This window comes from Myotis brandtii, unplaced genomic scaffold, assembly GCF_000412655.1.
Source record: "Myotis brandtii unplaced genomic scaffold, ASM41265v1 scaffold927, whole genome shotgun sequence".
Classification (NCBI taxonomy): Eukaryota; Metazoa; Chordata; class Mammalia; order Chiroptera; family Vespertilionidae; genus Myotis; species Myotis brandtii.
In genome coordinates, this window is record NW_005371823.1 from 2,083,617 (window position 1) to 2,096,770 (window position 13,154).

A 13,154-nucleotide genomic window follows, 5' to 3' on the forward strand; every position below is an offset into this window, starting at 1 on the left:
GGCAGGGGAGAGCAGTTAGGGGCGATCAGGCCGGCAGGGGAGGGCAGTTAGGGGCGATCAGGCCGGCAGGGGAGGGCAGTTAGGGGCGATCAGGCCGGCAGGGGAGGGCAGTTAGGGGCGATCAGGCCGGCAGGGGAGGGCAGTTAGGGGCGATCAGGCCGGCAGGGGAGGGCAGTTAGGGGCGATCAGGCCGGCAGGGGAGGGCAGTTAGGGGCGATCAGGCCGGCAGGGGAGGGCAGTTAGGGGCGATCAGGCCGGCAGGGGAGAGCAGTTAGGGGCGAACAGGCCAGTGGGGGTGGGGCAGTTAGGGGTGATCTGCCCGGAAGTGGGGGCAATTGGGGGCGAGCAGGCCGGCAGGCAGAGTGGTTAGGGGCAATCAGGCAAGCAGGCAGGTGAGCGATTAGGAGCCAGCAGTCCCAGATTGCAAGAGGGATGTCCAACTGCCAGTTTAGGCCCGATCCCTGTGAACCAGCAGTAGGACATCCTTCCAGGGGTCCCAGATTGGGGAGGGTGCAGGCTGGGCTGATGAACACTGCCCCCGTGCACGAATTTCATGCACAGTGCCAGTAGTTTATATATATAAAAGCCTAAGCGTCTGGATGACTGGACAACTGGCCAGTAGCTATGACGCGCACTTACCACCAGGGGGCAGACGTTCAACGCAGGAGCTGCCCCCTGGTGGTTAGTGCGCTCCCACAGAGGGAGTGCCGCTCAGCTGACAGACGGGCACAGTTGGCGAGTACAGCTATGGCTGCTGGAGCCTCTCCCGCAGACACTCCACCTGTGTGCCTGAGCGGTGAATGGAGGCAGCAGGTGCAGAGGGGCCGGGATGAGCAGGAGCGGTGCAGGGCCCAGCCAGGGCTGGGCTTCTCCCCAGCCACCTGCCACTTTGTGCACTAATTCGTGTTGTGCAGGATCATTGTGAAAAACTGGCTGGAGCCCGACGAGCTGGCGGGTAAGGCTGGGCTGCGGTGGTGCGGAGGTCCACTGATCTCTGCAAGCCAGGCTGAGGGCCCCCACTAGTGCTTATCAAAATATGTTTGCATCTATATTTGTCCAAGATTGGTAGCTGAGCTGGATCTCCATTGGACAGGATGGAAGTTCAAGTTCAATTCTTCACTGTTTCTTGTTGAAAAAGGTTTAGGCATGTGGCTGGATATCTTCTCTACATCTATCTGATACTGAACTTCCCTATTACAATGATTAATTAGGTAATCTGGGTGGGAGCTTAGAAGAAGAGAGATGTTCAAAAAGCCACATTTTCACAGAAGTCCCTGCATGGACTTTCACGATCCTAGACACACTATGCAAAAAAGAATGGGAGAGGCTCAAAGAAAGCTTAAGGAGCTTGCTTTCTGAAAAAATCTAAAAATGTACTGCAATTTAACTTATAAAAACTTATCTATAGATTCTGCTTTTTAAAAAGGAGATTTTTAATCACAAAGCAAAATTATGACATAACTATACTGGGAATGTGCACACATGTCTCCTTGGGGACAGCACAGAGTCAAAAGATAAGGCCTAACATGGAAATTAAACATTCTTTATTGATATAGATTAAAACAACAAAGAAAAAGCTAAAAGAGTTGAAAGACTGGATAACTGGGGATAATCAAGAAATAGGGGACTGCCTTTTTAAAATTTTAAGCAGATCTACAAGGTTTTTAGGCTCTTAAACCAGATAGGCATGTATAAATTGGATAAAAATAAAACGTTAAAATTAAAAACATAAAAAAATCCAAGAGATACTATCAGCACTCATGCTAACAATCTTTAGATGTGTAGCACAATGTAAGTATAGAAATGAATAATGAAAATGTGATAAGCTACAAGTAATGTGTTTTAGAATATGCATGTGGAAAACGGCATGCAAGCATAACATCCTAATTACAACTGCATCATCCTCCCCTGTTATTGAACTGATATGATTTAATATAAAACTCAAAGTATATTTTATGTCAGCCCCAAGAATAAAATATTTAGGTGAAAAAGTCTCACTAATAATTTTCAAAAGGGTAACTTCACACTACCTTTTAATACATTATTTGTCCTACTTGCAGCTGAAAAACCTTTTATCCGAGATAACAACAATTCTATCACCTTCAATTTACTTAACACCTATCTTTCAGTGAACGAATAACACTAAAAAATTTGTCAGAGTTACTTTCATCAACAACAAATGCTTTGCAAATTCTGAATTCAAACTAGTAAGGAACCCTATTTTAAACAAGCACAGATAAATCAGTTTCAGGGAAGTTAAATGATGTGCATTGAAATAGAGTCTACATCAGTATCACTAGCAAAGTCACAGTCTGCAAATTCAAATTTGTTTGCTCAATTATTACATTCCATTTCAACTGAGCCACAGGCTATACCATGCGCTTTAGCTCTCTGGTCTTTATCATGTGATTAAGTAATTTAATATCTCATCCTTACAGTTTAAATATTCCATGTCCTCACATGGAAGGCTTTTTCTTTACTGAATGAACAAATAACTGGGACTGAATGTGTGCTTAAAGCATGAACAATGTGAGCATATAGATGTTTATTTAATAGGTGAAAAACATCACCAAATGTTATCTTTATAGCTTTCAGTTCTGTTCAGAAATTTTTCACATAGTGAAAATATATTATATTAATCTACCTTAGTAGGTATTAAAAATTGGTTAGACAATCATATGGTTATAATATTATTTAATGGATATATTACTAATTTAGAAAAATTACATTTAGAGTTCACTAATCATATAAACATCGGAAGTTATCACTTTTTAGAGACATTTTTAAGTTATTATAAATGCAAACTTCTAAAAGAGGTAGGCCAATCTCCAAGGGAAATGGCCTACATTAAAAACAAAACAATCTAACAGCTAAACAAATGATGAATTAACAAACTAAAATACAAGTCTTTACCTTGAAACCTAACTTGACTAAATCATGTCGTTTTAAGGCAGCATGAGTACAGGTCATGGCAATGATTTTGGCTTCTTTCATCAAAAGGTATTTAGATCTGTCCAGTCCACTTCGAAGCAGTTCAGAGGCCCTGAATTCCTACAGAAGTGGGGGGAGGAGGGACAGTGAGAAACTATTTTAGGAAAATAAACACAGCTTATGCAAACATCCATACAATCCAGTTAATCAGACTTAATTCCTAAGAACTTAAAGATATCATAAACCAGGCCTAAAGAATCATAATTCTCTTCATTATTAATTAGGTACTAATTAAATTCAAATAATAGCTGATAGTCAAGCTACAATTTGGACTGTTTTTGTAAAAGGTAAAACATTTGCATTATCAACAAGAATACTAGTCCTCGCTGGGTGGCTCAGTTGGTTGAAGCATTGTCATATACACCAAAGGGGTGCGGGTTCGATCCCTGGTTGGGCGCTTACAGGAGGCAACCAATAGAGGTTTTTCTCACATCAATGTTGCTTTTCTTTCTCTCTCTTCCCCTTCCTCTCTTTAAGCATACCCTCGGGTGGAGATTAAAACAAAAAACCCCAAGAATACTGAATGAAAGATAAATTATCACTATATTTATATTACTCAAGGTCCCTCCAGGAAAATGAAACTATTTCAAGTATTCATAACAAAGGTGAATTTAATGCAGTGGACTGAGTACACAGGTGACAGAAGAGCAGAAAAGCAATGAAGCGGGTCCCTGGGTTCCAAACACATTCTTCTTCAAACATATTCTTTGTATAGTGGTGATTCTTATTTCACCTTACTAGTCAGGATCAACCATCCTGGCTAACCAGCAACCTCACTTGCCTACTGAAGAAGAGGCATGAAGAACTAAGAATGCCCACGTGGCAGTCTCAGATTCCAACTCAAAGAACCACTGTTCAATCTCCTGATGCAAGCATCCCTTTCTCAAATATTAAGACTTTGACACCAGAAAAGCCAGAATAATGGGCATTCAATTCATACTAAATTTTACTTATTTCTTGAACTAGAACTATAAATATCTGCAATAAGCTCACTTAAAAGTAATAATCTGGTTTGTCAGATTTGAGTATTTCATTTACTTCACATAAAAAACAAAACAAACATCTAAACTTAAAACCTTTAAAGGAAAGTTAGAAAAACTTGAGAATCCTTACCTCAAGCTGAGTAAAGATTTTCTTAATATGCCTGAAACATCCTTCAGCAATTTCCATGTCTTCTTCATAAGACCGACCTTTAAAAATGGGTTGAGGAGCATTTGCAAAGTATTCATGAAAAGGGAAGAAAGTGGAGACTTCCGTGATATCTGGCGATGTGTTACCTTTATTTTTCACTTTGCTGATATATTCTTCCCAGCGAGACATTACCTATTAAAAAAAAAAAAAAGGACTTGAGGTTAAATTTGCCAGCTAATTATGTTTTAAATGATAAAAGAGAAATTTTGTAAAAATAAGGTCTGCTAGGTAAAGGGTAAGAAAGGCAATCTTTAACCCAAAAAACTATTTCTTACTAAAGTCACTGATGGACTAGCCTGCCCTTCTTTTACCAAAGTAACTTTATCTTTAAGATTATAGAAAAAAAGGTTCTTTAATAAAAAATGTACAAAGGGGGAAAAACTTCAGGGTCATCTCATGAGACTTTACCTCAGATATTTCAGATTCTCCATTTATGCAAAAGGCTTAATGAAATTCCTTATGTTTTTTAATCTCAGTTTCTCTCCATACGTTAAGTTCAGCTTTAGCAGTTTTTAAATCAATTTGGCACTTAAACCTTCTCCCAGACCTTTATAATTTTTCCAATTCTCTTTAGTACATTTATAAAGAACTCTGGTTAAGCTGAGTACATATTTGAAAGCTCATTGTATGACTTTTGTGATAAGAGGTCAATTGTACCCTGGCATAATGTTAACTATGCCTCTACCTCAAAGTTCCTACTTAATTCATCTCAATCTCTGTGCTTCTCCCAGGTCTTTTCCCATTACACTCCCAGTTTTTCTCAAAGTGTGGTCCTTAGGCAGAATATCTGAGAAGCTAAATAACAATGTACATCCCTAGATGCCACCCTATATTGAAAGAGACTCTCTGGGGACAGAGCTTGAGAATTTCCTCTCAAACAACTTTCCTCATGTGATTCTTACATGTTGAAAATTTTTAAAAAATTAAATTAAAAAACACGTTGTTTTGACTGATAGCCTAGTGATTTTTATTTTGTGCCAAATATGCATTTAAGCATGATCTGTACTCCATTCTTCAAACTTCTAAACAGTCTGCGTCTAATGCAGACTACTTTGCAGGAGGATGCATATCTCTCCTGTTTCATAAGAAAACATGAAATATATTCATTTTAAATGGGCTCACGTGGTTTGTGTATCCACTTATAATGAGCACAAACCCATTCTTTCATATACATCTTAAAATTTCATTGTTACAATTTATACCTAAAATATACAAACAGCATTAGTATAAAGAGAACAAAGTTACACAAAGTCTTCATTATTTGATTAAGCTTTATTCCATTTAAAATTACTAGGAAACCAACTGGCTATTGAAGTTCATTTGTATTCATTTTATTTGCCTTTGTTTCTCATTGGCTTCATACCCAAAGAACTAACCTCACAAAAGCAAAAGAGCACACATCTAAATTGAAGTCAAAAGAATTTTTAACTTAAACTCCTGTGTATTTAATAAAATTAATTCTAAAACATAACTTATCTCTGAAAATTTAAAAGGAGATTGTTTTTCTTTATTACTTGATTAATAGTCATAGTAAAAGTAAGTTACAAAACTGCACTTTGTTACCATTAGGTAGCTGGGATATTTAGTTATTTATACTAATGAAAAAAAAAAGAGAATAACTAGAAACTTTTTCAATAGCAAAAAGGAAGAAAGAAAAAATTTTAAAGTACCAACATTGGCCTTTCATTGAAAGCATCATCAAACAAAGTTTGCAAAGAAAATTGAAGATTATAGAGAAAACAAACATTTAACATTCACAATATTGCTATGGCAATAGCATGTATTTCAAAATACTCCCTGAAAAAAAAAAAAAAAGCTTTCAAAAAAGATCTCAAAAAACCCATTTCAGTTTCCATCTGAAGACCATACAAGTGAAATATGATTTAAAAACTCTTAACTTCCTACCTGATATAAGAAGAAATAGCCTGCAGTTTCACAAGTATATGAAGCATCCCCTGGAACCCCTAGGCTTTTTTGCAATCGTTTGACTTCTTCTAAAAGTTCTATTCTTCGAGCCAGGACATAATTAACTCTTCCATACCTAGAAATTACAATTAAGCAAAAAGGCAAAATTATGTAATGAAGAGATTTGAAAGGAAACTGTCAGCAAAATATTCAAGAAAAATCATATCAGAAGCTATAAATGGCCAAATTAAATAACACAACAAAACAGAAAACATAGTTTATATTTTACTATAAGTAGTAGTTCTTGGATCATTTTACACCAAAGTTACTTAAAGTGCACCTTATGGATCAGAGCATACCTACAAATGTGTTAGTAGTCTGTGAGGAAGAAAAATCAGACATCACTAAACACACCATTTAAGTTCAGCTATCAATCTTTTTCCCCCCATAACAAGTTCTTCACAAAGAAGCAAACAGTACAGCGCATTCTGGTGCCAGTTCATCTCATCAGACCAAGAACATACAGTTTACCCACTGACTGCTTTGAATAGCACTGTTTTATACCATCACAAATATAGCTTTGTTCTAAAGGCTTTGAAATGTAATGCATTTTTCTTTCTGTCATCCCAGCATGTGGTTTGGCACCTGAACCTAGTAGGTTCACAAGTATTTGCTGAATGAGTAAGAAACCTAAAATTTGGACAGTATATATAAAATTTGAAGAGAGACATATAGTTAAGAAAAAAAAGTAGCGGCACCAGAATTGCATTCCAAAGGCTATATACATAATCTTTCCACTATAACAAAATGCCCCCTATGACCTTTTACTAATAAAGATCAAAACAGCTTTTAAACACTGAAGTTCTCATGTTTAAAGATTTGACAAAGGAAGAAATCATGTTCCTGGCTGCTCCAGAGTTCAGTTTACCTCTGAGGCAGCGAGCGATGATCAAGAATACAAAAGGGGTAAGACACGGTCTATATTTTTAAGAATTTTCCAACTTAGAAGGATATAAACATCATAGCAGGTAAATTTTTTTTCTATGTGCTTATCTATAGTTTAAAATGTTTCCTACAATGCACACGTTGGTAATGAGAAAAAAAATGAGAATGCTTATAAAGAGTTTGTAATAAAATTCCAAATCTTGTACTATAATGTTAAATTTAAAAAGCAATATATAATAGAATCCTATGTGATACTTGTTTAATTACTCTGTAAATCTAAAACTATTATTTAACACTATTAATTTAGCTCTAGCCGGCTTGGCTCAGTGGATAGAGCGTCAGCCTGTGGACTGAAGGGTTCCAGGTTCGATTCCGACCAAGGGCACATGCCTGGGTTGCGGGCTCGATCCCCAGTAGGGGGTGTTAAAATTTTAAAAAATAAAATAAAACTATTAATTTAGAAAGGCAATTGTAAAATTATAATTAATAGTAAGATTATAGCTGATTATTGAAAAAAAGACTATCAAACACTTGTTTTGGATTAGTAAAATTATGGATGATCACTCCATCTGTACTGTCTCATTAGATTTAACATTTGTCTTTATAAAAAATGATATCACTTTTATTATGAAACAATATTCACTATTTTTCTTTTTAGTTACAACAAAGGAATAGAAATGAAAGAATATGCCCAATTGATCAAGCACACACTTAAAGAGACCTGGGGCTTGGTTTGTGTATCAGAAAGCAAAAGTATTTTTCTGTCTAGAAACTCAGTAGTACCTAAAACCATTTTTTAAAATCCTACTTCTGCTCTGTTATAACATTATTTAAAAACTATAAGTTCCACTGCAATACAATTATAAGTATAATATTTAGCATTCCATCAGTATCTGTATGTTCGCTGAGTTTGGGGGTATTCGATCTTAGACTCTAGCCCTCTAGTAAGTTAGGTTTAATATGAGGAAATACTCATGGGAAGAATTCAGAGAAATATCATTGGCTGATCCAAAATTAATAATTAAAACCCCAAATAACTTAATGTGTGTTGTTCTTTGCTCTCTGATTTATTCCCCCCCTCTTCCCCTCTGACTTTTTAGAAGCTAATAAATGTTTGGTAAGCTCTGTAAAGCAAGAACTCAAAGTAGATGCAAAATAATAATTTAACACTCTTTTAGCTTTTTTGATGTCTATGACCATAGTCTAAGGTCATGTTCATACTCAAAGACTGTATTAAATATGTGCAGCTGTTAATTATGCCTTCTGTCTAAAACTATGCTTTAAAAACGGATTTGAATACAAATGAATGAGGTATTATAAAGCAACTTTGAAGAAAAAAAAACCCCAAAATACTAACAGCACAAGAAGTTTGAGTGATAAAATTTTAGTCACTCTACAATATGCAATATTAAACATAAAGCCTAGCTAAACTGGCATTAAGAGCCTGTAATAATATTTACAACTCCAAAGCTTACAATTCCATTAATCTTCAATTGCATTTCATTAAATGAATCAACTTCCTAATTGATGCCTTAGACATACACAACGGAGAATGTTAAAGATACTTTGTATACCATTTCAAAACTCATCCCCATTTGCTCACCTGCTGAAATCTTTCTCTGTCTCCAGCTCTTCTTCTCCATGACCAAGACGCAGGAGGTGGCGCTCGTCAATGTCTAAAGCCATGATTTTCTCAAACAACTGGTTCAGGGCCTAGAGAATAAAACCAGAAGGATGATGGTGAGTTTTAAAGAATCAGCACTCCCTTAAAAGTAACAACCAACATTTAGAAGGACAGAAGAGAAGAAGCATTGCTCAGTCAGATATGAATCAAATCAAAACAAAAAAGGAAACATCTTATATTTGTCCATTTCCAATTATTGAATTCTGATATTTCTGCCTAAGTATACTAGGCCAAATAAATAACTAGAAACCATAAAAATCATCTAATCACTAAATCTCTGCTTCTAATTTATGAAAAGAAAAAGGTTTGGGCTCAGTTTCTATTTCTCCCAAGTAATAACAATTACTAAAATGATGAATAACCACACCAGGTTTTATTTCACTCAACAAAATTTCCATGGATTGCAGAGAACTGGGAAGTCTTTTTGGTTGGAGAAGGACTCTCAGGAGTTGAGTGTGTAGGTAGAATGCACCGAGAGGACCACAGTGTGAAAAGTAAAGTGCATCATTCAAATCTTGGGCTGAAAGTCTAAAGATCTCTGTGCACAATGCGCACTCACTTATAGCCAACTCTTCTGATGAGAGCCACCCAGAAGCCACTCCTTTCTACCTACTAAATGTTCTCATTTAGGGTCCCCTCAAATCCTAGTATTTATTATCTACACATATGCAGTTACAAGGTTTTTCAGAATGGGGAAGGTTCATAGTATGGGAAGATACACTAATAAAAACATCATTTAAAAATTAGCCCTCACTCAAATATCTCTCCTAATTTACCATCAGTATAACCCTGCCTGCCCATCAAATGAGCATCCAATCTCATCAATATCCAGGTTATGTAATATAAATATCCTTTGCTATCAAAATTCTACCAATTAGAGTTCAGAAATTAAAGAGATAAACATAATTTTTAGAAAAATCCCCAACTATCCAAAATCTTAATATTTTCAGCCAAAAGTTGGAGGCCCAAGTGATCAGACCACATCACATTACTCACTATTCAAACCTTCGCTATCTAAACTCAGGAACAACATAGATTTAGGTGACAAAAATACTCCCACTGAAATCTCAGAAAAACCTGCAAGATTTCATTGTGAATTAGAGTGATGTTAGAGAATTGCTTGAGTTATATATGCACATAGAGATCTGGCAAACAAAACAGTTGTGAAAAAATCAACAATTTGATAGACATCAATAAGGATGATTTGATGATCTAAGGATCAAAAATGGCCCTTAGGAAACAATAAGTCTTTGACTATTTTTGTAAAATAATCCTCTCTATAATTGTGCTATTCAAATCAATCATTAATAAAGGACACCATAGAAAGTCATTATCAAGTTATGACAAGATTTATTTAAAAACTAGAGACCTGGTGCATGAAATTTGTGCACAGGGGGGTGGGGGGCCCCTCAGCCTGGCCTGCACCCTTTTGCAATCCGGGACCGCTGGCTCCTAACCGCTCACCCGCCTGCCTGCCTGATCGCCCTACCCCCTCTGATTGCCCCTAACTTCTCTGCCTGCCTGCCTGATTGCCCCTAACCACTTGCCTGCCTACCTGATCACCCCTAACCACTGGTCTGCCTGCCTGATGGTCCCTAACTGCTTGCTTGGGAGTAGGGCCAGCCCAGCAAAGGGCTGTCTGCCTACCTGATCGCTCCTAACCACTGACCTGCCTGCCTGATCACCCCTAACTGCTGGTCTGCCTACCTGATCGCCCCTAACCACTCTGCCTGCCTGCCTGATCACCCCTAACTTCTTGCTGGGGGCAGGGCCAGCCCTGCGAGGGGCCGTCTGCCTACCTGATTGCCCCTAACCGCTGGTCTGCCTACCTGATCACCCCTAACCATTCTGCCTGCCTGCCTGATCGCCCCTAACCACCTCTGCTTCAGCCCCAGCCACCGTGGCTTTGTCCAGAAAGACGTCCGGAAGGATGTCCGGAAGATGTCTGGTCTAATTAGCATATTACCCTTTTATTAGTATAGATCAGTGATGGCGAACCTTTTGAGCTCTGTGTGTCAGCATTTTGAAAAACCCTAACTTAACTCTGGTGCTGTGTCACATATAGAAATTTTTTGATATTTGCAACCATAGTAAAACAAAGATTTATATTTTTGATATTTATTTTATATATTTAAATGCCATTTAACAAAGAAAAATCAACCAAAAAAATGAGTTCGCATGTCACTTCTGATAGGCGTGTCATAGGTTTGCCATCACTGGTATAGATACGTGAATCGCCCAGCCAGTGTAGCTCAGTGATTGAGCATCAACCCATGCACCAAGAGGTCACTGGTTTGATTCCCAGTCTGGGCACATGCCTGGGTTGCAGGCTCAATCCCCAATAGGGGGCGTGCAAGAGGCAGCTGATTGATATTGATGTTTCTCTCTCATCGATGTTTCTATCTCTCCCTCTCCCTCTCTCTCTAAAATCAATACAAAAATATTTTTTTAAATGCACGTATTATTCTTCATTCACTCTAAGATTTTGCAAATAGAAAAATTATCACAGACTAAATTTTATTAAATAGAAGAAAAATAAGTCTACACATGTGTTTTTTAAATCAAGGTAAAATCTCAATCAACCCTCTTCACGGCACAATTTTAGTACATCATGCCACCATTACTATAAACTTCAAAGATATAAAAACATGGTATGAATGAACACAATAGTATTGTTTTTTAAAACCTGTTAATTAAAAGTTGATGAAAAACAGAATAAATGACATGAGCATTCTAAAAACCCCGTACTTCTTTGTAGACCAACTCTTTGCAGAACTGGTCAACTCAAGTCACCAGTATTAATATGTATTCAGAGAAAATAAGTACCTTCGGAGGTTAAGACTACCATGCAAGTTTCATAACATGCTGAACGTTCTGAAAGCTGCCTTTCACATTTTACATGAGAATTAACATATGTTACTTGTTTTCCTTCCTTTCTATGAGTGACAGCTATCACATCACACAGGTAGACATAAAAATAATTTTTCAACCATTATTTACAAGAAAGGAATTTGTTTTTTTTTGTTTTAGCTGTTTATAAAGCCTAATGTATTGAACCTGCAATCTAAAATAGTCCTTCCATGTAATACATTCATATGTATATTTCATAAAGATTTAAAATTCAATCCAGTAATACAGATTAGATTCAGTCTTTTAGGAATATTTGCTCTACTAGCAGAAAAAATGCTACTAATGCTTCAAAGTAAAAGCTCTAGCTCAGCACATAAGATGAGGGGGGAGCAATTTAACTTCATTTACTCCAAATATTTAACTACGTATCTAAATATTCTGCTTAGCTTTTCCACAATCTGACATCCCCTCAATTAGAAATAAAAGCTTGTTTTTATATTTTCTTCAATACAGCCTTTCCTGGTATTCTGTTTACCTATGATCAGGTTATCACACAAGCAGAAATCTCCATTGTGCGTCCATGCATTCCTGCTCCTTCTTTACCTCCCCAAGGTCCACTCTATACATTTATGTGTACATGTGTGTGTGCACTCGTGTTCTCTCCCTTCCTTCCCGCCCCCCCTCCCCCCACTTCCTCTCTTCCTCTCTCTCTTACCTGATTGGAATGAGTAACAATCAGAGTTCTCTGCTCTGGGAAATTGTGGTATATATTGGATATGATCTGAACCGCCACATCTGTTTTTCCTGTACCCGGTGGGCCCACAACCTAAAAAAGAGATAAACACATAGCAAACTACTAAATGGAATTCTAAAACTGAAAGATAAAATGTTTAAAAATCCACTGAATGAGTTTAATAGCTTAATGGACAGGATAGAGTCTATGAATTTCCAGACGGATCAATAGAAGTCACCTAATCTAAACAACAAACAGGAAAGAAGGGGTAAAACAAGTCATAGCCAGAGCCTCATGAATCTGTAATATTAAAAGGTCTAGCATTCATATCACTGAAGTCCTAGAGAAAGAGGAAAACTAAACAGTATAGAAAATGTGTTTGAAGAAATAACGGCTGAAAATTTCCCAAATTGGCAAAAGACATAAAAATCCACAGTATCAAGCTCTGCAAACCCCTAACAGAATAATCCCAAAGAAATCTATGCCCAGACACACTATAATTTGATATTTGAAAACTAAAGACAAATTATTAAAAGCAACTAGAAAAAAAAACGATACATTACATAGAAAAAGGATGTTTCAAATAACTATGTATTTCTTATCAGAAACAATGGAAGTCAGAAGGATGTAGAATAACATTTTTAAAGTGCTGAAAGCAAAGACCTATCAAAGTAGAATTCTATATCCAGTGAAAATATCTTCAAAGAGTTAAGGTGGAAAAGAAACCAAGATGGCGGCATAGGTAAACACCGGAGATTGCTGCCGCAAACAACCACTTCAAAAATACAACTAAAAGACAGAACGGACATCACCCAGAACCACAGGAAGGCTGGCTGAGGAGAGACTCTTCAACTA

The 13,154-nt window shown here is 37.2% G+C and overlaps 1 protein-coding gene across 1 annotated transcript in view; it reads right to left on the reverse strand.

The window, feature by feature from the left end:
• Window positions 1-13,154, reverse strand: part of AQR (aquarius intron-binding spliceosomal factor) — a 97,012-nt gene that overhangs the window by 18,870 nt on the left and 64,988 nt on the right. The window contains exons 23-27 of the mRNA XM_005885767.2: window positions 12,282-12,392; window positions 8,636-8,745; window positions 6,088-6,223; window positions 4,105-4,314; window positions 2,914-3,051 (exon numbers count right to left, since the gene is read on the reverse strand). Of these exons, the coding sequence (XP_005885829.1) occupies window positions 2,914-3,051; window positions 4,105-4,314; window positions 6,088-6,223; window positions 8,636-8,745; window positions 12,282-12,392 (705 nt within the window). The remainder of the gene's footprint in view (window positions 1-2,913; window positions 3,052-4,104; window positions 4,315-6,087; window positions 6,224-8,635; window positions 8,746-12,281; window positions 12,393-13,154) is intronic.